Source organism: Emys orbicularis, chromosome 1, assembly GCF_028017835.1.
Source record: "Emys orbicularis isolate rEmyOrb1 chromosome 1, rEmyOrb1.hap1, whole genome shotgun sequence".
NCBI classification, from domain to species: domain Eukaryota; kingdom Metazoa; phylum Chordata; order Testudines; family Emydidae; genus Emys; species Emys orbicularis.
The window spans coordinates 154,202,244-154,225,733 of record NC_088683.1 but is presented as its reverse complement, the minus strand read 5'-3'; the positions used below and the strand labels follow the sequence as shown (position 1 = coordinate 154,225,733).

Below are 23,490 nucleotides of genomic sequence, written 5' to 3'. Positions count from 1 at the left end.
TGAAGGGAGAGATGATTTGGAGCCTCTGTCCCATATCCAAGGAGAGATCCCCAAGACTCCAGATTCAGAAAAGAGGAACTGCTACTGCCTCCATCCCTCTCCCTCCTCCCCACAGCTACACCTGCCTGATTGGAGGGCTCAGATAGGCAGGCCTGGTTTTGATTTGATTTGCTGTCTGAGGTTGTATGCATAGGAATGGGGAATGTGCTGCTCATTGAGTTATTTTGATTATGTAATATATTTATAACTGATGTCAAGGGCACCTAGGAGTCAAGATATGTTCTTTTAAGTATGTTATAGAAATGTAATTATTCAAATAAGTAATGAATAAGTATGAGCTATGAGAACATCCACAGTTACTGTAAATAGGAGAAAATGCTATAAGGGAATAAATGTCATGCTTGAGGGATAAAGCAGCAACTAACTGGCAGGGATTAGAAAGAAACTTCCTATAAGGAGAAGTTATTCCTTAACTGTCAATACAGGGTCCTTGTCCTTTCCTTTGATACATCTGGTACTAGGCACTGTCAGAGACAAGATATTAGACTAAATGGACAACTGGCCCTATCTGGTATGGCAACTTCAGTGTTCCTAGTATTGTTTAACTGCTCACACCAACACCACATCAGAGTTTAAGACAGGAAGTGAAGAATACTCTAGCTAAACTGCAGGGAGAATGTACAGAGGCAGAATATAATTATCCATATTGCAATTTGACTAGGATGCCAGATCAACACAATTCTGGGAAAATGCCACAAGATCTCTAGTGCCTGCAAGTTGTCAAGAGACTTAGTTTAATGTTCCATCTGGAATGCAGTGTAGTTTTTATAAAATGAAGAAAAAAGCTTTGAGCAATAGCTCCATGTCAGTCAATAACTGATAGTTCAGCGAAGGTGGGGAGTGTGGTTTGTATGTCACAGGCTGGCTAAGTGGTGTGATATCCTCGTTTAGTGACTGGTCCACATACAAGACAGGAGCCTGCTACTGCTCTGAGGTAATGAAGTCACCTCAAGTGGTAGGGGCTTTGGGTATTGTGCTGAAGGTACTGATGCTCCAGAAGACCTGTGCCCAGGAAGGATTGTTATATGCAGGGGTTCAAGGCATCTTTGTCTCTCTTTCTAGGTACTGAAGCATCTGCGTCATTTAAATTTCACCAGTAACATGGGGGAGCAAGTGGATTTTGATGAGTCTGGGGACCTAATAGGGAATTACTCGATAATCAATTGGCACCTGTCACCAGAAGATGGCTCCATCATGTTTGAGGAGGTCGGACATTACAATGTTTATGCCAAGAAGGGAGAGAGGCTCTTTATCAATGAAAACAAAATCCTGTGGAGTGGATTCTCCAGGGAGGTAAGTGCCATAGGTCACCTTAAACCCCTCACCACAGTGTTTCCTAAATCTTTGAAAGCTGAGCCTTTCTTCAAGAAAATTAGATCACACACACACACCTACCTCCATTGCAATGTCACCATGTGTTATTAAGGGACAATTCATCTTAATTTATATATCTTCCATGCTCCTCGACTAGTGCTTCACTTCTCAATCTCTCATAGTTAAGAACGCTGATATTTAAAATAGTGTTGCCCCTTTTGGCCCCAATGGCTAGCCAAAATGTGGTGCATTGCAAAGTTGTTTCTGTTAGGAAGAGAAATTGATTATATGAGTCAGGTATATTCTTGGGTTTGGGTTGTTGTTTTTTTAAGAAGAGAATGTACACAAAGTCCCGTTTCCCTGAGCACAATAGAAACAAACAGCAGCAGGCAGAGTCCTTGCTCAGAAATCCCCAGGTCTGCCACTCTAGCAAGCTCTGTGCCCAAGCAACTCAGTCACATTACTTCCTCTCAGGGATTTTTTTCCTTTCAGGAGGCTAGAAATCCATCTGCTGGCTTCCTATCTCCAATACCCACAATCTTTAATCTATATCCTGATTGAGCCCCTGCATTTACTACAAGGGCAAACCTGTTAATCTCTAAAATATTTCTGGGATGCTTTGCCATCTATTTTCTCAGGCAATAGCTTCCATTTTCTGCAGCTGGTTTACTATATACTACAGCCCTTTTTGTTGAACCTGATAGGTACTTTACACGCACATTGGTTTTAATTAGGTTTATGATTAACTTTGGAGTTTAGGGCTTGTTTAGATGAACACTTAGTGCACAGCAAACTGGGCTGCACTATTAATCTAGATAGGCTCCTAGATCCACTACTTGCAGCCATTAGCATCTTTCAGCATAATAATATCATTGTTAACCGCTGACTTAGCATCTATTTAAATTATTGGGACAGTTCACACCTCAAAGCTATTGTTTCAGTCTCTCTGAAAGCTCAAGCAGAAGATTCTGCATGTTTTAAGTTTGTAAAGCTTTTAAAGTCCCTTGAGGATGAAAGGCTTCTTTACGTATAACAGTTTATTATTGATTTATACGTGATCTATTGATCTAGCCAACTTTCTATCTGTCTTAGGGTTTTATACAGCTTCCATGTGTAATCAAAAGCAATTGGGGGGAAGGATAGCTCAGTGGTTTGAGCATTGGCCTGTTAACCCCAGGGTTGTGAGCTCAATCCTTGAGCTCAATCCTTGAGGGGACCACTTAGGGATTGGGGGCAAAATCAGTACTTCATCCTGCTAGTGAAGGCAGGGGGCTGGACTCAATGACCTTTCAAGGTCCCTTCTAGTTCTAGGAGATAGGATATCTTTATTTATAGCATAATCCTTTGTGGACTTCATGGAGTCTCTGGCACTTTGGGTCAAATTTGTAAAGCTAGTTAGGAGCCTAAAGATGCAGCTAGATGCCTAGTGGGATTTTCAAAAGTGCCGAGGGGCTAGATCCACAAAGGGATTTAGGCAGTCCCACACCTAACTCCTAGGCACCTTGCTGCTCAGTGGAATTCACGACCCAGAGTCAGGCCCCCAGACACATCCTAGGGAGCCACCTAAGCCGGCCAGTTCCATTTTGTGTAAATAATTACATACTCCTTGAGCCGGATGAAGAGAGAAAAAGAAAGAGATTGACTCTGTAGCCTGGTGGTTAGGGCACAGATCTGAGAGGTAGGAAAGTCAGTCAAGACCCTGCTCCTAGTAATATTCAATTATTTCTACAAAGTGGAACAGCTCCCAAAGGACAGATTGAGAGGCACCCACCCTGGAGCATGGTAATTAGGGCACTCACCTGGGAGTGGAAGTTTGAGTCCCTGCTCCAAATTAGGTATTGAAACCTAAGTCTCCTGCATCCCTGGTGACTATAGCAGGTAGCCTAATCTCTGGGCTATTGGATAGATTTTTGCCAGCCCCAAAAGTCCCCACCTGGTTGTCCCCAGCTGTCTTTTGTAGGGTTGGGCATGCTCTGAGCACACCTAGTAGATCAGGCCCCATAGATGACACAGGCAGGGAACACTAAGTTTGTGAATCCTGCTGGGACTTCAGCATGAGCAAGCACACTAAGCAGCTATCAGCTTCAGAACTTAGGCAGTTTTGTGCATGGCCACCGACAGAAACTTAGGCGCCATGCGAATTTAGGTCCCAGGTGTTTTGAGGATCTCAATGGCAGTTAGGCACCTGAGTCCCTAGCCTATGACACCTAATTCCCTTCATTTCAATGGTAGTTAGGTGCCTAGGAGCTTTTGAAAATCCCCTTAGGTGCCTATCTGCAATTTTAGGCACCTAAGTACCTAAAAATCTAACCCCTTCTCCCTTTTAGGGGTTAAACCTTTTCTCAGGGTAGTGTATATTTTACATTTAGTTAATTAAATAGTTTTATTCAATGTTGGAGGGGGAGATTTGTGTGGGAGAGGATATTGGGTAAAAGTGAGTGGCAAGAAATCATTTTACTTTGCTTTAGTTACTAGTAATCATGCAATATCAAGGAGACAGGCTGACTCAGCGGTTTGTTTCATGGTAACTAGAACCTTTCAACTCTAGGCTGCTAATTCAAATTCAGACCAGTAAGAACTGACTTTTGTTACCACCTGATAACACTTAGATGTTATGAGTAACATGAGTTGGGCTTCTGCTTTTCGGGGTTTAATAATTTCATTTTTCAGGGTTTATTTTTAGCAATTTTTGAGTTCTATGTAGATGTCCAAAAATTGGATATTCTTCAAGGCTTTTTCTATATAGAGCACAATAGAGAACCTTTAGTGCGCGCCAGCAGATTGTATATTAACCAATTAATGCATAACACGTTAGTGCATTTCAGAAATCACACCCCGGTAGTCTGCATTACTGCTCTGTGTAGACAAGCCCTTAGATACCAGTCAGGGAGCAGGGACATCACCTATATAAACAAACTGCACTGGGAAAGAGGTGTAGTAAGCATTAATTGAGTAACCATTTCTAGTGTTTATTGAATAAACACTGATTTCATTTTTTTTTCTAATCAGGGGTGTTTTATTGGTGTTTATCTGTTAAAACCTAAAAATAGTACCCTAAATATGAGTTCTCAGTGGAATTAGTGTCTATTATGTAGCAGAGATTACAAGGACTTGTGGTCTACCTTCTCCTCCCTAGAAATGGTCCTTCAAACACAAAAGTGGAGAATACTGATAAGGCTGGTTGAGGGAGGACAGTTTTTCGATTACACGTGTTCTCTCAGCAGATTTCAGTCTCCAGGGCTGTCAATCTGACACTTTCCACCAGCACTAAATTCATTTTTACCCTTGCAGTTTGGCCACCACTTACAGAATTTACCTACTCCGATATTGGAGTATGTATCTTCCTTGCATTGCCATGCACCAGCTATATTCAGGCTTCTCCTGCAACCCCCTGAGCAACAGGCCTGTAGGACCAGAATCAGAGCATGGATATGAGAGAGATTCATAGCTTCTAAGGCCAGAAGAGACCATTATGATCGTCTAGTCTGACTTCCTATATTGCACAGGCCATAGAACTTCCCCAAAATAATTCCTAGAGCAGATCTTCTAGAAAAACATCCAATCTTGATTTAAAAATTGTCAATGATGGAGAATCCACCAAGACCCTTGGTAAGTTGTTCCGATGATTAATTACTCTCACTGTCAAACATGTATGCCTATTTCCAGTCTAAATTTGTCTTGCTTCAACTTCCAGCCATTGGAGCATGTTGTGCCTTTCTCTGCTAGACTGAAGAGCCCATTATTAAATATTGATTCCCCATATAGGTACTTATAGTCTGTAATCAAGTCACCCCCTCAACTTTCACTTTGCTAAGCTAAGTAGATAGACTCAAAAATGCTCAATCACTATAAGGCAGGTTTTCTAATCCTTTAATCATTCTCATGGCTATCCTCTGAACTGTCTGTAATTTATCAACATCCTTCTTTAATTGTGGGCTCCAGAACTGAACACAGTGTCCCAACAGTGGTCTCATCATTGCCAAATACACAGATAAAATAACCTCTGCACTTCTACTTGAGATTCCCCTGTTTATGCATCCAGGATAGCATTAGCTCTTTTGGCCACAGCGTCACACACTGGGAGCTCATGTTCAGCTGATTATCCACCACAAACCACAACCCCCAGGTGTTTTTAAGAGTCACTGCTTCCCATCCTGTAAGTATGACCTATGTTATTTGTTCCTAGATTTATACATTTATATTTAGCCATATTTAAACGCATATTGTTTGCTTGTGCTCAGTATACCAAGTGATCCTGACCACTCTTAATCTCTAGCCTGTCTTCTTCATTATCTACTAGTTCCCCAATTTTTTCCCCACAAAGTCATCTGCAAATTTAATCAGTGATGATTTTATGTTTTTTTCCAGGTCATTGATAAAAATTATATAGTGTAGGGCCGAGAACTAATCCCTGCAGGATCTCATTGGAAACAGATGTGCTTGATGACAATTCCGCATTTGCAACTGCATTTTAAGACCTATTAGTTAGCAAGTTGTTAATCCATTTAGTGAGTGCCATGTAAACTTTATGTCGTTTCAATTTTTAATAAAAATGTCATGCGGCACCAAGTCAAATGCTTTACAGAAGTCTAAGTAAATTACATCAACCAAACTTTATCAACCAAACTTATCTCATCAAAAAGATATGAAGTTAGTTTGACATGATCTATTTTCCGTAAATCCATGTTGATTTGCATGAGTTGAATTCTTTATTAATCTAGTCCAGTATCAGTTGCTCCATTATTTTGCCTGGGATTGATGTCAGGCTGACAGGTCTATAATTACCCATGTCAATCCATTTATCCTTAATAAAACATGGCACAACATTAGCTTTCTTCCAGTCTTCTGGTACTTCCCCAGTGCTCCAAGACTTACTGAAAATCAGCATTAATGGATCAGTGCAATCCTCAGCCATCTCTTTAAAAACTTTTGGATGCAAGTTTTCCAGACCTACTGATTTAGTGTCTAACTCTAGTAGCTTCTGTTTAACATCCTCCTGAGATATTAGTGAAATTGAGAAAGTGTTATCATCACCATATGATGAGACTGCATTATCTGTTTTTCCCCAAATCCAGAAGAGAAATAGTTATTGAGCAAATGTGCCTTTTCTGCATTATTATTGATAATTCTACTTCTTTCATCTAGTAATGGACCAATAACATTGTCAAGATTCTTGTTGTTCCCAATATATTTTTAAATGCCTTATTATCCTTACTTCTGCTGGCCACAGATTTTTCCGTGTGTCCCTTGGCTTCCCTTATCAATTTTCTACAATTCCTAACTTCTGATTTATATTAATTACTATCAACTTCCCCTTTCTTCCATTTGGTGTATCTCTGTGTGTGTGTGTTTTATTTTTTACAGCTGCCTTCACTTCCCCTCTAGCCCAGATTGTTTTTTTAACCTGCATAGCCCTCTTCCTCAATAGCAGGATTGTGACTTTCTGGGCATTTAGTAAGGTGTTCTTAAATGACTCTCAATTATCATTTGTATGTTTGGGATTAAATTCTTCATCCCAGCTGATTTCGCTCATAATTGTTTTCAGCTTTGTGAAATTGGCCCTTAAAGCAATAAGTGTATGTATATATATCTGGTCTAGAGTTTATTCTGCTTGCACAATATGAATGTGATCAAGTCATGATCACTTGTACCTAAGCTACCATTATCTTTTACTTCTGTGGTCAGTTCTTATTTATCTGTTAGGACAAGGTCTAATATAGAATTCCCCTGTGTTGGCTGCAACATTTTTTGGGTTAGAAAATTGGAAAATATTGAGAGAGAGAGAGAGAGAGAGAGCGACCAAACTTCAGGATGGGTATCTCTCCAGAATTTTATACTGTGCTCATCACCATAGTATATGACCTTAGCACATTTTGTAATTTCTCACCAGAGTAGAGTGTGTATGAGTAGGGTGACCTGATGTCCCGATTTTATAGGGACAGTCCCGATATTTGGGGCTTTGTCTTATATAGGCTCCTATTATCCCCCACCCCCTATTCTGATTTTTCACACTTGCTATCTGGTCACCCTATGTATGAGCCCTTTCCCCATCAAGGTTCTGGATCATGCATTTGCATGTTTAACCAGATTACTCTTTGTCTTGCAGATGCCAGTCTCTAACTGCAGCACGGATTGCCTCCCAGGTACCAGAAAAGGTATCATCGAGGGAGAGCCCACCTGTTGCTTTCAATGCGTGAAATGCTCTGACGGGGAATACAGTGATGAAACAGGTAATACGGAAAAAGCATGTGTGGTTTGCAAAGATTCCTGTGAGCCCCCGCCAATGGATTGTATTTGTAAGAGCAATTAATTCCCAGCCCCTGTTCTAGTCTGGTAGAATAATGCTGAGCTGAAGCAACAGAGAACTTGGAAAGTCCTCTGAGAGAATATCACATAGGAAAGATGCATGAAGAATGATTAGTTCCTTTAAGTGAATTTGTGCTAGTGAAAGCTGCCAGATTCACAGACCTGAAGAATGAACCTCTCAGTCATCCCCGAAATAGGTACAGCACATGCAGCAGCCTCCCTAGTTCAAATTGCCTCAAGGCACTGCCAATAGACTTCATTGGGACCCTCTCTAAAGGGCAGAGGGGAGTTCAGTTTTCGTGGCTCATTCGTTTCCTAATCTCTGCTAAAAAAAACCCTGCTCTCAGCCCCCTCAGAGCCATGTCAGTCTTATCCCTTATTGCACAGTTAGGTTTCCTAAGGAAGAGAGATGGGAAAAGTTTTGCTCAAGGGCACACACGAAGCCCGTCGAAGAGCCACAAACAGTACCCAGGAATCTGACATCAGTATTCCTACTACACCATGGCAATAACTTTTGGTCCCCCAACAACCGATAGGTGAAATGCTCCATAATTCAATTCCAATCTGCATCCACCTTTTTATATGTTTATATATTCCCCATTTTATCAGGAAATAAAGTCCATTCTGTAGCAGAATCCATTGTAATCAGACACCCCCGTATTCACACTGCACAGATGAACATTTCCCTTAATTGAATTGGCTACCAGGAAATAAAGCAGATTGATATGACCTGGGGGCACAAATCAACTCCTATTGAAGTGCGAGTTTGATTAAACCATACAGTTCCACTCTGGAGGGAAAATGTAATGACAGTTTTAGAGCAAATTGAAAATTTTTGAATTTCCAATGTCTCAGTCAGACTGATGCCTCAGGGTTGGGCACATCCCAGACAATGAAACCAAATTATTGTGTCAGCAAATTTCTGCATCCAAAACCACGCTACACTCCAAAGTGCAGCCATTTCCTTGCCCTCACCGGCATCATGCGTCACAGTCCAGGCTGCAGCAGTATTTAAAATGTGCTACCATGTGTGTGAATCACATTCTCAGCATATCAGAAATGAATTACCATTCTTTAATATGGTACCATACATTTCTTGATTCAAATACTATAAGAAATTTAATCAATATGTATGTAAAAGCTTATTTTGAATTAGATAGAAAACAGAGGTCCTGACCTCTGTAAAGATCTGAAGTAAAGATCCCCTGGCACTTTTCTCAAGATTTAAGGAGCGGTTTCTGCTGCCCTGGTAAAATTCCAGCTGGGGTGATTTCATTCTGCCTTTCTAAATTTCTTCCTATTTCAGTTGGATACATTACTTTTTTTCATTTCCTGTGCTTAAACAGTTTTACAGTGTTGCTATACACGGTTAAACAATTGCCACTCTTCACCCCAGAGGTGGTGTCTGGACCAGGCCATAGGTGACCCATGTGCACCAGTCAGTTACCACGTTGTGGTCAGGAGACAATTGGTAGCATCACAATTGAACAGGGTCAGAAAGTCAGGGTCAGGCACCAAGTTGCAGGTGGGAGGCAAGTGGTGGAGTCAGGGTCAAGCTGGATCAGGATACCAGGAAGCCAAGATCAGGTACCAGGTTACAGTAGCAAAGTCAGGGATGAACCAGGGTCAGAAGCCGGAGTCTAGGATCCACAGCAAGGCAAGGTCTGGAGCGGAAGCAAGCAGATAGTCTGTGTTGTTGCTCAGACAGCTCCTCATGATGGCTTTCTGGTTTATATACCAACATGAGCCAATCAGTGGGCTGCAGGGAGCCACCACTCAGGCCCTGCTGGGAGGTACTTCCTGTAATGTCTAGCTTCACAGTGTCCTCCAGCAGAAACCCAACTTAAGTTTCCAGTGATGATGCAGAAGCTTCAGTAGTCCAGAACCCCACAGTCCCAGGTTCTAATCCCACACTTTCTTACAGTGGCCCCCTTTAAGGTGGTGCCAGGCCAGGCTAGTCGTGAGGAGTCCTGTGGCATTCCCCAACCAGGGCAAGGGTGTGGATGTGGGAAGTGTCCAAGTGTGCTCCTCGGGGCTGTAGACTTCCCAGTCCACCAGGCGGCCACATGTCCATCGGGAATTGAGGTTGGCATGCACTTTTTACTCATCATGACCCTGCATTTTGACTGGTGGAGGCAGTGGTGGGGTTCAGTCAGGGAAGAGGTTCTCAGTATAGGGCTTCAGAAGGGAAACATGAATGGGCCTCAGTCTGAAACTATGTGGTCTGCAAGTCTATGGAGATGAACCACATTCTATGTCAGGAGATGAGCAGTAGTCTTGGCAGAAGGCAGGTGGTTGCAGGGATGAAGTTGGCCATTTTAGTCAGACGGTAAGGCTGCTGTGCAGCCATCAGACCCTGGGAACTCCACAATGAAGTCTAGGCTGATGGCCAAACAAGGCCTAGTTGGAGTCTCCAGGGGTACTAAGATACTGAGGGCTTCCGTTGAAAACATCTTGGTACAAGTACAGCATGTGCAGGAGTCCACAAAAGCTCAGACTTTGGCCAGAATGTGGGACCACCAGAAAAAATGGGCAACCATGCAGGAGATATTTAGGTGGCCAAAGTGACCCACCAATGGAGCGTTGTGGCATGGTCGTAGCATCTCCAGTCAGGGGCACCCCAGAAGGACATATATGCACTCACCAAAGTATATTATCCCATCCCTCACAGAACAGTGTCTCTTAGCCCACAATGGCATAGACTGTGTTCTTTGGGCAAGTGGGTCTTCTTTCAAGGCAGAATTGATAAGGGAGACCAGGTCTTGCTGAATTGTGACATTGACAACATTACTAGGCTTGAGGAGGTGGGGGTCTCAGAAGTAAGTTCCTTGTTTTCCTGGTAGTATCTCCCCTTCCATGATAGAGTGCTGGCTCTCCCATTTCGGTTTCCTAGGCAGTAGGTAATAAACTCTAACTCAGAGAAGAACAAGGCCCACTTTAACTGCCTCTGATTCAAAGCTTGGGTCTTGTAGAGGTACTCCGGGTTCATATGGTCAGTAAAAACCTGTACTGTGTGCCAAGCTCCCTCAAGATGGTGACACCATTCTTCAAATGCAGTTTTGATTGTGATAAGCTCCTTGTCCAGTATTCCATAGTTCATCTCTGCGGGGGTGAGTTTTTGAGAGCAGAATGCACAAGGGTGCAGAACTGACTGGGGTCCAACTCTCTGCAAGAGTACTGTCCCGATGGTCATGTTGGACACATCCACTTCCATTATTAACAGGAAAATTGGGTCAGAGTATGCCAGAATCAGGGCTGTGGTGCAGGTGATCTTAAGCCGGTCAAAAGTGAGCTGGGCTTCGGGTGACCAAGTGAACCAAATGGCTTTATGAAGGAGGGAGGTCAGGGGGTTATTTGTTCTGAGAAGTTGACGATGAATCACCTATAAAAATTTGCAAAGTCCAGGAAGCACTGAAGTTCTCAGAGGAGCTGGGGTGCTGTCCAGTTGTGCATGGCTTCCATCTTCTACAGGTCCATCTGAGTATCCTCTGGAGAGACTAGGGAACATAAAACTTCAAGGGTGGTCTGGTCAAAGGTGCACTTCTCTAGTTTGGCATAGAAACCATGCCTCCGTAGTCTATCCAGGACAGACCAGACAGTGCTGCTCAGGGTTCTCAGAAAACTCCAGTATATCATCGGGATAGGTGATTATATACAGTTCAAGATGTCCTAGAACATATTGTTTACGAACTGTTGAAATGTTGTGAAGGCACTGGTTAAGCCAAACAGCATTACTGAGTATTCAAAGTCCCCATATCAGGTACAAAAAGCAGTCTTCCATTCGTCCCCAGGCCTTATGTGCTCTAGATTGTATGCCCCCCCAAAACCTAGGTGAGTCGTCAGGCAGTCCAGCAATTCCAGGATGAGGGGCAGGGGGTACCGGTTACAAATAGTCAGCTGATTCAATGCACGATAATCTATGCAGAGGTGCAGTGATCTGTTCTTTTCTTGCACAAAGAGGACTGGTGCCCCTGCTCAAGAGGTGGATCTCTGAATGAAGCCCTTTATGAGATGTTCCTGGATATACGTGCATAGTATCTCCATTTCTGGTTCAGGCATGGTGTATATCCATCCACAGGGCACCTTTGCCCTGGGTTAGAGGTCTATTGGACAGTTGTAGTCCCTATGTCGGGGTAATGAATCCATGTTTTTCTTTTCCACCACACCCAGGTAGTCTTGGTATCTGTAGGGGAAGCTGAGGTTCTGGTCTGGAGATACTCCTTTCTGGGTTAGCCCCTGCCATCTGGGATCTCGCTTCCGAGGGTCTTATCTGATCCTGGGGCCCTGGTTGCAGGTCACCTGGGGGGGTTGTCGATTTGTTGGAGGCAAACTTTCTGGCAATATTTAGAGGAGAAGCGAATGTTCCTCCACCACCAGGAGATACACAGGCCATGTCGCTACAACCAAAGAATGCCAAGAATTATTGGGAAGAATGGAGAGTGGATCACATCAAAGCATATTATTTCCTGGTGCCCTTCCCCTATGGCCTCTAAGGAAACGGTCTCTTGGGTCACCAGTCCTGACAGCAGAGGCGACCCATCAACCATTTCTACCAGGTCTCGGGTAGGTTTTGGCCAGAGAGGGATCTGGATGATTTGGGCTACCTTAATGCCTATAAAGTTGACAGTAGCATCTCTCATCACCAGTTGTGGTGGGATCTGCTGCACCTGCCCGAAGACTCACAACCTCAGCAGCAATTAGAAATGCAGGGAGACCCCATGGTTCCTAGGTCAGGTTCTACTTGAGGGGTGAAAGTGGTTCTAGAGCATGGAGCTCTGGTAATGCCCAAGCTGTACCCCCCCACACACCGGACTTGGACTGGTCCATTTTCCAAGCTCTTTCAAGCTGGAAAGGAGGTGACGGCATGTCCTGGCACCCCACAGTACAGAGTTTCAGCTGCCATTGACATTCTTTCTCCTCCGAGGTCAGGCGTCTGCAACCCAGGCAAACCTACATCAGTTCAGGACTCGGGTCTACAGGCTTTGGTGTAGCAGGCAGTTCTTCAAGTGATGTCCCTATGGCTGCTCGACTGTAGGTGCGGCAGCACCCCCTGCGCCTGGGTTTGGAGATCTTCATCAGCAGTTCCCATCGGACTGCACATGGGCACCACCCCTCTTTTGCACTGCACGCAGGACATATATATAGCGCTGTGTGGTCCAACCACCCCCCAGTTCCTTCTCTAACATCTTTGGTCTAGGACGGAATCTGCTAGCAGAGCCCGCTTCTCCTAGTCCCTTATAGATAGTGCCTTACCTGATAGTGTAATTAGTATTTTCTTCTTCTTTTTCCTTCTATCTAAAAAAAATTGTTTATCTTTACAGTTCTTCTCATAGCTTAGGTTTCTGTTTTCCCCCGCTTCCCACCCTTGCCAACCAGGAAGCCTTTTCCCTTCACTCTTATGCACGGCTTTTCCGGATTTGAGAAGTGTGATTCATGTGGGACCATCTTCTCGATAACGGACGTCCACCTGCAATGTATCCGCTGTCAGGCAGAGGGACACATCCCTCAAAAATGTTCCCATTGCCTCGGCCTGAAACACAGAGCCAGAAAAGAAAGGGACATTAGATTGAAATTTCTCCTCATGAAGAAATCGCTACATGCAGCAATGAACCTGGGCCCGGACTCTTCCCCTCAGAGGCCCTCATGCTCTGCCAGGTCATCAGCTGACCCGCACTCTCCACACACACTGAAAAGAAAGTCATCCTGTAATCGTGCATTTGACAAGAAACGGGCTTCCTCCTCCTCACACTCTTGAGGCACAGCCTGCCAGAATACCATCCCCAGCTAGGTTGGTGGCTTCAACCTCATCCGACAGGGGACACAGGTCCAGGGCTTGTCCGAGTACCTCTGGTACCGACTCAAAGAAACCGTCTAAAGACCCTATCTGCGCAGACCTTCAGCCCTCGGCACCGTTTCCCAGCTCTGGGGACTGAGGCGGCCCGTGTGCAGGAGCTATGGCACCGACACCATTTCTGGCACCAACAAAGCCATTGGCACCAAGTAAGTCCTCACTTCTTCGACGGAACCTCCCCCCACTTCTACCCTCCTCTCTGGACTCTGGAAATTCCTCCCTCTCTCCGCTGAGAACAGCACCTCCCTTCCCCAGTGAGGAGGAGAAAGTAGAGGACGACGAGGGCTCCATTGTTCCCTCGACTACTGGACAAATTGCACTGGCTTATCCTCACTATATGCAAACTACCTCTGGCCCCCAGTTCTGACAGGGACCACCATGGATGCAGCCACATGTGCCACTCTGGCATTCTGTACCTCAAAGCAGCACTCTGGAACCCCCATATTCACCCTTGTCATATAATTATGATATATTTTATACAAAGCATGCCATGTAAGATATCATATGAAAGGTCATGATCTGCTGAAACCCACTGTTCTGTCCAAATATGTAGATCGTTAGTGTGTATGAAGTTATGAGATTTTGCTGTATGGCTGTTACTGAAATATGTTGTAAGTTTGAGAGTCTCTACTGCTAGGTGGTGATCAACTCCCAGGAGGGTGTTAAGTGACCATTAATCAGTAGGGGAGTTGTACTGTAAGAAGGCTGTAAGAGGGCTGCACAAGCATCACACAATGGGGATTGCTCAACTCTGACTCAGCAAAGCCCACCAGGACATGTCTGGGCTAGTGTTTTCCAGGCACATGGACTGAGGATATAAAATAGGGGACAGTGGCATCATGCCTTTGCCTTTCTCCTCCCCCACCTACACTCTGAGCAATAAGAACACTGGGAAGACAAAGACTTGAACTGAGGAGACTGGTCCCAGGTTTAAAGGGGAAGCCTGTGTATCAAAAACTTAACATCTAGTAGGGTGAGAGAACTGCTTGATCCAAATACTGCCTAGTCTAATAAGGTTTAAGATTTAGACTGTGAGCTTGCCTTTTATTTTCTTTGGTAACTATCTCTGACCTTTTGTGCTTACCACTCATAATCACTAAAACCTATCTTTCTGTCGTTAATAAATCTGTTTAATATTTTATCTAAAACAGTGTATTTTGGTTGAAATGCTTGGGAAATCTCAACTCAGTTTACAAAGGCTAGTGTGTGTCCTCTCCACATCAAGGGAGGGGTGAAGTGGGTAATAAACTTATACTGGTCAGGCGCCTGATGAGGGCAAGATGGTATATTCCACGGTGCAAGGCTGGGGGCTTGGGAGATTTGCTGGTGCCTTTCTCTGTGTGATTCATGAGTGGCTCAGGGAGAATTCATGCAATTTAGCTGGGTGTGGGGCTCCACATGCTGTTGTACTGAGTGATAACAGCACCCGGAGGGGTTTGCTGCTTTTCACTAGAAAAGTATTGTAAGAGAGAGCCCAGGCTAGAGAATTAAGGGGGCACAGTGGTACCCCAGTTCCAGGTTGTTTATTCATAGGTGATCCTATCACACACTTCCACCAAACTGGTCATATTGGGACCCTTGGGCTATGTACAGGGCACAATTCAGGAACGCTCCCAGAGAGCAAAGCCAGAGACCTACACTTCTCCCTTCTCCATCACTCTCTTGCCCTCAGGAAGTCAAACTGCCACGGGTACCCACTGAGGAGGAAAAACAGGAGGAAGGGCAGGAAGAGGAGGCTTTCCCAACTTTACATTTTCCCTCCTCCTCACCTGACGAGGTGATTATGCCTCCACCCCCTGCATCTGCCGACAACTTCAGGCACTTTCAAGATCTATTCCATAGGATGGCAGACCCCCTATAGATTCCATTGGAGGAAGCCAAAGACCAGCAGCATAAACTGCTGAATATCTTCCACATATCCTCTTTCTCAAAGATCACACTACCTATCAATGAGGCTCTTCTCAACCCCGCCAAAGTTCTGTGGCAGACCGTGGCTTCCATCTCTCCGACCTGCAAACATGCTGACAAAAAATATTATAGTCTGGAGAAGGATCCTGAATTTTTATTTTCGTATCCCATCCTGCTTCTTTGGTGGTCAATGTGGTGCAGGAGAGAAGCCGTCAATACCAATCTCGATATGGTCATCCAGGCAGAGATTGGAAACGCCTGGACCTATTTGGATACAAGACATATTCTTCAGCCGTGCTCCAATTTAGGATTTCAAATTATGAAGTATAATTATCTGAACTACTCCAAATTGGAGGCACTCTGCCATGACTTATCAGTAGAGGACTTACCATTCGAAGGTCAGAAACTATTCTCGGAGCATACAGAAAACTCTCTGCACTCCCTTAAAGACTCCCCAGCTATACTTCATTCTCTCAGGATATACACGCCAGCACCAAAGAGACGTTCGGCGAAGTACCAACTCCCCCCGCAATCCCAAATTCAACAATACATCCCTCAACGGCACTACAATACACAAGGCTGTCGACAAAGGACTCTGACTAAAAGTAGATAGCCCACTCCTCAAGGGGCTACCTCTCATGCACCAGCACCAAAATAACAATTTTGAAGGTGTGGTTGAGGTCCCAAGAAGCCTTCCCTTGTTCCAATCATCCCCACCATTCCTGACAGTCCAACAGTTTGGGGACCGACTAGCTCCGTTTTCCCCCATCTTAAAGTCTCATCACCTTGGACAAGTGGATTCTAGAGACAGTCAAGGAAGGATACTCCATCCCCTTCCTATATATCCCACCCCACCACCTCTCCTCACCACCCCTCTTCAGGACCCCTCTCATGGGGAGAAATAAGTCATCTTCTGGTACTGGGAGCCATAGAACAAGTTCCTTCCCAACACATGGGACAGGCCTTCTACTCCTACTATTTTCTGAGTCAGAAGAAGTCCGCTGGTAGCTGTCCCATCCTAGACCTTCAGAATCTAAAAAACAGGGGGACTGGTTCTTGGCCCTCAACTTCCAAGATGCATACTTTCATATTTCCATACATCCTGCCCACAGACAATTCCTCCAGTTAGTCATGGGCACCGACCACTACAAAGTACTGCCCTTTGGACTATTCACTGTGCCTCGGGTGTTCTCCAAGATCCTCACGGTAGTCACAGCCTACCAAAGGAAACAAGGAATCATCATTTTCCCGTACTTGCACTATTGTCTCCTCAAGGCCCCATCCAAAATCAATGCTCTCCGAGCCGTCTGTGTAACAGTGGACCTGTTCACAAAGCTAGACCTCCTTGTGAACCTAGAAAAGTCCACTCTAATGCCAGTACAACAGCTGGAATTCATCGGTGTATAGTTGGATGCCATACAAGCCAGAGCCATCCTACAACCTCACAGATTCTCACTTTAATGGATCTGATATCCGCCGCACGGGTCTGCTCCCCAGATCTCTGCATGAACGTGCCTCCAGCTTCTAGGCCACATGGCAGCAGCCACGTTTGTGGTCAGGCACGCAAGACTGCACATGCAATGTCTTCAAGCATGGCTCCATACTATATACCTCCCCCACAAGCACAGCATTCACAAACTTTTATCCATGCCGAGGCGAGTCAAGGACTCACTGCTGTGTGGACACAGCCCAGCTACGTTTGTGTTGGAGTTCCTTTCCTACAACCATCACCAACTATGTTCCTAACCACTGATGCCTCCCTAGTCAGTTGGGGGAGCGCATATACATGAACACACAGTGCAGGGCAGATGGTTGTCCACTGACTCCATCTTACACGTCAACCTCCTAGAACTATGAGCAGTCCGCAATGCCTGCCAACATTTCCTACCTCTTCTCAAACATCATACCATCAGAGAGATGATGGACAATCTTGCCTGCATGTATTACATCAACGGGGCGGGTGAACAGAGGTCCCACTCTTTATGCTTGTAGGCGATCAAACTGTGGAACTGGTGTATCCAGAATGACATCTCCATTTTAGCCACGTACCTTCCAGGGAACCAGAACACCACTGTGGATGCACTGAGCAGGATGTTCTCACACGATCATGAGTGAGAGCTGGATATGCGAGCACTTCAACCCATATTCAACCGATGGGGCTATCCCACTATATATCTCTTTGCCACTCAACACAATGCCCATTGCGCTTAATTCTGTTCCAGGGTGGGACTGGGGCACCAATCGCTGGGGGATGTGTTCCTCAAAACCTGGGATGCACTGCTCCCTTAGGTCTTCCCTCCTTTTTCCCTCCTATTCTGAGCACTTTGCAAAATATAGGAGGACCGAGCTCCTGTCATACTAATAGCTCCAACATGGCCATAATAGGTCTGTTATACTTACCTTCTACGCATGATGGTATGCCGACCGATCTCTCTCCACCTAATACCGTGGCTCCTTTCACAGGACGCATCTCCATCCCAATCCATAGATGCTCCACCTCAAATCCTGGCTCCTCTGTGGTCCCAGGGTCCAGAAATAACCCGCTCAGATGCAGTCAAACTTTTGAATAACAGGCGTGAGATGACCAGATGAACATGCATTCACAAATGAACTAGATTTCACTGCTGGAGTGCCTCACACCGGGTTGATGCAGCACACACTCTGTTGCCCCTTATTTTTGCCTACATTCTCCACCTTAAATAGTCAGGATTGGCCAATAGCTCTATTAGGGTACACTTGGTGGCAATCACTACCCTTCACTCCCCTATTTACATCCACTCTGTCTTCAGACACCCGCTCACAAAGCGCTTCTTGAGGCATATTCAAAATCTCTATCCCCATATATGAGACCCAATCCCAGCCTGTGACCCCAGCCTAGTCCTACGTTCCCTGAAAGCCCCCGTTTGAATCAGTGGCAAGCTGTTCTTACAAACACCTATCAATGAACACAGTCTTTCTTGTCGCCAGTCACCTCTGCTAGACAGGTGGGCAAAATCATGGTCCTCATGGCATATCCACCATACACAGTGTTTTCATCTCAGTCAACCGATACAGCTCCCTTGCTTTTTCCTGAAGCCTCACAGAAATCAACAGGAGGTGGCTCTACACATCCTAGATGGGAGGCGCACAGTAGTCATCTACTTGGATAGGACTAACCCCTTCCAGAAATTGCCATGATTATTCCTCTCCATCACTGAAAGATCCAGAGGCACAGCTATATCTAAACAATGCCTCTCTAAATGGATCTCCCAGTGTATACGTTTATCTTATGAACTCCATGATAGACAAATTCCTTCCTCAGTCAGAACACATTCCACACGTTTGTTATCTACCTCAATTGCCATTCTTAATAATGTCCCCACTGATGACATTTATAAGGCTGCCACATGGGCATCGACAGACATTTTCACCCGGCACTATGCTATTAGGCATGATGCCGCAATGGACACTCTCCTTGGAGATGCTGTCCTCTCCTCAGCAGTACATGTCGCTTCAAAGAAACAGCCTTCCAACAAGGGGCACTACTTTCTAGTCACCTCCAGTGGAGCACCCATAGGGACATCACTCAAAGAAGAAGTTGTTACTCACCCTGTGCAGTAACTGAGGTTCTTCGAGATGTGTGTCCTTATGGGTGCTCTACTACCTGCCCTCCTCCCCTCTGCTTTGGAGCCAAAAACAAACTCTGTGGCAGAGAAGGAACTGGGGGCAATCTGACTACACAGCACTATATATACATCCTGCACACAGCAGGAGAGAGGGAAAGGGCACATGTGCGGTCCGATGGGCACTGCCAGTTGCAGATCTCTGATCCCAGGTACAGGGGGTGCTGTCACACCTACAGCGGAGCACCCATAGGGACACACATCTCGAAGAACCTCAGTTACTGCACAGGGCGAGTAACCCTCTTGCATGGGGGCATTAGGCTCCCCTGCTTTCTTCCCTCCCCTATGCAACTGAGAGTCAATGCACAGGGCAATATCAAGAAAGACCTCTAGGCAAGTGGGGCTTTCAATGCAAGCTAGCTCATCTTTTACATCCTCACTGAGTCTCCACCAGAATTGGTATAGTTGGGCTGCTCCATTCCATTTGACATCAGCAGCAAGCCGTTGGAAATGTGCAGCATAGGAGATGACCAGCCCTTTCCCTTGGTTAAGCTTCCAGAGGGCAGCCTCCGTGGAGCAGATCCAATGTGGGTCCTCAAAAAAGGTCGAGAAGGCTTTCTGGAAGGCATCACAGTTTGAGAGCACTAGGCTGTTCTGCTCCAATGGGGACGTCCAAGCGAGCATTTTGCTGGTAAGAAGGCTGACTATTAGCCGCACCTTTGTTTGGTCTGTGGGGTATGTACTGGGACAGAGCAGGAGGAGCAGCCTGCATTGGTTCAGCAACCCCCAGAATTTCCGGCAGTCCCCACCAAGCCATTCGGGCAGTGGCACTGTGGGAGCCGATTCAGGTCCATAGTGTAGCTGCTTCTCCCTGTGAGTGTGCTAGCTGGTCACATAGGCTCTGTGCTTCGGCAGTGAGCTACCTCACTTGGGCCTGTAGCATGAGGTTCTCTGCCTGCAGGCAGATGACTTGGTCCTGCAAGTCCCAGGCCCTCAGGGGGCCGCAGTCAGAGGGCAGCCTGCCCCTTCCGTCATCTGTGGAGTGGTTGGATGGAGTGGGGAACCAAAGGGGTCTGAGCTGTGCTGTGGGTGGCCTGTGTGCACTGTTCAGTTACCAAGTTGCAGTCGAGATGAGAAGTGGAGTCGGGCTCAAGCCGGGTCAGGATACCAAGAAGTCAGGGTCAGGCACCAGGTTACAGACAACTGGCAAGTAGCGGAGTTGGAAATGAACCAGGGTCAGAAGCCAGAGTCTACGATCCACAGCAAGGCAACGTCTGGAGCGGAAGCAAGTAGGCTGTTTGTGTCATTTCTCAGACAGCAACCCATGATGGCTTCTTGGTTTATATACCAGCAAGAGCCAATCAGAGGGATGCAGGAGGCTGCCACTCAGGCCCTGCTGGGAGGTACTTCCTGCAGTGTCTAGCTAGGGTTCTCCAGCAGAAACCCTACCTAAGCTTCCAATGGTGATGCGGAAGTGTCAGCAGCCCAGAAACCCCATGGTCCCAGGTTCTGATAGGTGGCTGCATTTCAATGGTGTGTGAAGTAGTGTACAGTTTGCAAAGGCCAGTGAGATGAAAAGGCTATAAAATAGTATATAATAATTACTATACTTTTGACTGAATTAATGTTAATGAAATACCTAAATTACACGTTCTGTTCTATAGTAACAGTGGTCTTTTTTCTCTGTTCACATTTTCTCACATGAACAATTTACAAAAGACCAACTAAACATAAGGAGAGAGATATCATAGAGGAGCATTTGTTAACAGATTCTGAAGAACCCTGGTTTATTTAATTTATTTATTTATTGTTTTTCAGTATTTTAATGGCTATTGTTATTTTTAAGCAGATTTAAAGAATAACCTTCAACAATGACCATGGAAGAGTCCTTTGGGCATGCCATGGCCCATGATGTCACCTCTTTTCCAGAAAGAGTTCAGAATATTCTGCCCTCATTAGCGGAGCATTATTGGCTGCGTTATTAATATCAGTCAAATGCCTCATTCCAGTTTAAGAGCCATGTTCTGTGGCTGTAATCGGTACTCAGATAGAAAGCTCTGAAAACAAAAGGGTGTGGGACAGCTGATAGAGTTATTTGCAAATCAGTACTCAGAATGCTTTGTCAGCTCACAGCACAGTGGTGCTGATGGCTGAGGTGTAGGTTCTAAACTTATAATGAAATCCCACCACAGGTCATCCACAGAGATCTTCAGCACCAAAACCACAAGCCCCATTTGAGTGAAATGCCAGCCATTAGAGGGAGATATAATCACACACCTACATTCCATGTGTTTTACACAGGCACATACTGAAAGGCCTGGACGCACCTGGTGGACATCCAAATTTCTCTTCTGTATGTTTTTGTGGGATGTTGTGTTGTGCATGATTAGAACAACATAAAGACGACATCAGCTAGTCAGGGTTCCCTTTCCCTGCCATTCTCAAATGAGGGCTTTAAGATATGGGGGAATCAAGGGCACTGACGGTCTGCTTAAAACGAACAGTTTAAATGCATTCAAGATTTACCTCCCTAGGATGAGAGGTGGGATCCCAGTGCAGCTAAAGAAGCTAGCATATTCTTTTGATTTTCATCATTTGTTATCAAGTCAGCCAGAAGGACTCAGATACCACCATGATGATGGAGGAAGTAGGTATGTGAGATAAGATAGGAGCAGTATAGTGTGCACTGTCTACCAGCTAGTACTTAAACATTCTAAAATTCTCCCAAGAAATTGGTCTGAAAAGCCAGAGTGCAGCCCCAAAACTTTATCGTGTGGCTCATAAATGGCCTTCATCTTTAATACAGACCTATGGCTCCTGAGAGGCTACAGGTCCCATCATGCAATGTTCCTTCTTGATTCAGAGCATTATATGCCAGAACCTGTAATCTCTTATAGGAAGCACTTCTGTATTTAAGATGAAGGGAGCTATACATTGCCCCATTTTATTTTGGGTGGCCCTCTAGTCTAACAAACTTGTTCATTCAGTGTTATTTATTTTGCAGATGCGAGTACTTGTAAGAAGTGCACCAAGGATTTCTGGTCCAACGAAAACCACACATCCTGCATCCCCAAGCAGATAGAGTTCCTGTCCTGGACAGAGCCCTTTGGAATAGCTCTTACTCTCTTTGCTGTGCTGGGAATTTTCCTGACCTCTTTTGTTCTGGGGGTCTTCACCAAATTCCGCAATACACCCATTGTCAAGGCCACAAACCGCGAGTTGTCCTACCTCCTCCTGTTCTCCCTGCTGTGCTGTTTCTCCAGCTCACTATTCTTCATTGGCCAGCCTCAGGATTGGACTTGCCGTTTGCGGCAGCCAGCCTTTGGTATCAGCTTTGTCCTCTGCATCTCCTGCATCCTGGTAAAGACCAATCGCGTCCTGCTGGTTTTTGAAGCCAAGATCCCTACAAGCCTCCATCGCAAATGGTGGGGCCTCAACCTGCAGTTCCTTCTGGTCTTCTTGTGTACTTTTGTGCAGATCATCATCTGTGTGATCTGGCTCTACACAGCTCCCCCTTCCAGCTACCGGAACCATGAGTTGGAGGATGAGATCATCTTCCTCACCTGCCATGAGGGCTCCCTGATGGCTCTGGGCTTCCTGATTGGTTACACCTGCCTCCTGGCTGCCATCTGCTTCTTCTTCGCTTTCAAATCTCGGAAGCTGCCAGAGAACTTCAACGAGGCCAAGTTCATCACCTTCAGCATGCTGATCTTCTTCATTGTCTGGATCTCCTTCATACCTGCCTATGCCAGTACCTATGGCAAGTTTGTCTCAGCAGTGGAGGTGATTGCCATCCTGGCTGCCAGCTTTGGGCAGTTGGCCTGCATCTTCTTCAACAAAGTCTACATCATCCTCTTTAAGCCTTCCCGCAACACCATCGAGGAAGTGCGCTGCAGTACAGCTGCACATGCCTTCAAAGTAGCAGCCAGGGCCACACTGAGACGTAGCAACGTGTCACGCAAGAGGTCTAACAGTTTAGGTGGTTCCACGGGCTCTACCCCATCATCCTCCATGAGTAGCAAGAGCAACCATGAAGACCCCTGTCCTCTGCCTACCTCCACAGAGCGGCAGCAGCAGAAGCGTGGATGCAAGCAAAAAGTCAGCTTTGGCAGTGGGACTGTCACCCTGTCATTGAGCTTTGAGGAGCCCCAGAAGAACTCTGTGGCCAACAAGAATGCCAAGCACAGGAACTCCCTAGAAGTCCAAAACAGTGATGACAGCCTGATGCGGCACAAGGCCCTGCTTCCCCTACAGAACAGTGAACCCCTAGGTGTAGAGCCTGGCTTCCAGGCACCTTCAAGACAAGAGTCAAGCTTACAGGAGTCAGGAGTGGGAGAAACCAAACAAGAGGTGCAAATCCCAGAAGAGCCTCCTCTGCCGTCAGCAAATTCCCAGAATTTTATAGGTAGTGGAGGTGGCTCCATCATAGAGAACACAATACATTTTTAA

General features: G+C 45.6%; 1 protein-coding gene across 1 annotated transcript in view; it reads left to right on the top strand.

Moving 5' to 3' along the window:
* CASR (calcium sensing receptor) overlaps positions 1-23,490 on the top strand; it is a 107,664-nt gene extending 84,174 nt beyond the window's left edge. The window contains exons 4-6 of the mRNA XM_065420917.1: positions 1,123-1,353; positions 7,481-7,604; positions 22,046-23,490. Of these exons, the coding sequence (XP_065276989.1) occupies positions 1,123-1,353; positions 7,481-7,604; positions 22,046-23,490 (1,800 nt within the window). The remainder of the gene's footprint in view (positions 1-1,122; positions 1,354-7,480; positions 7,605-22,045) is intronic.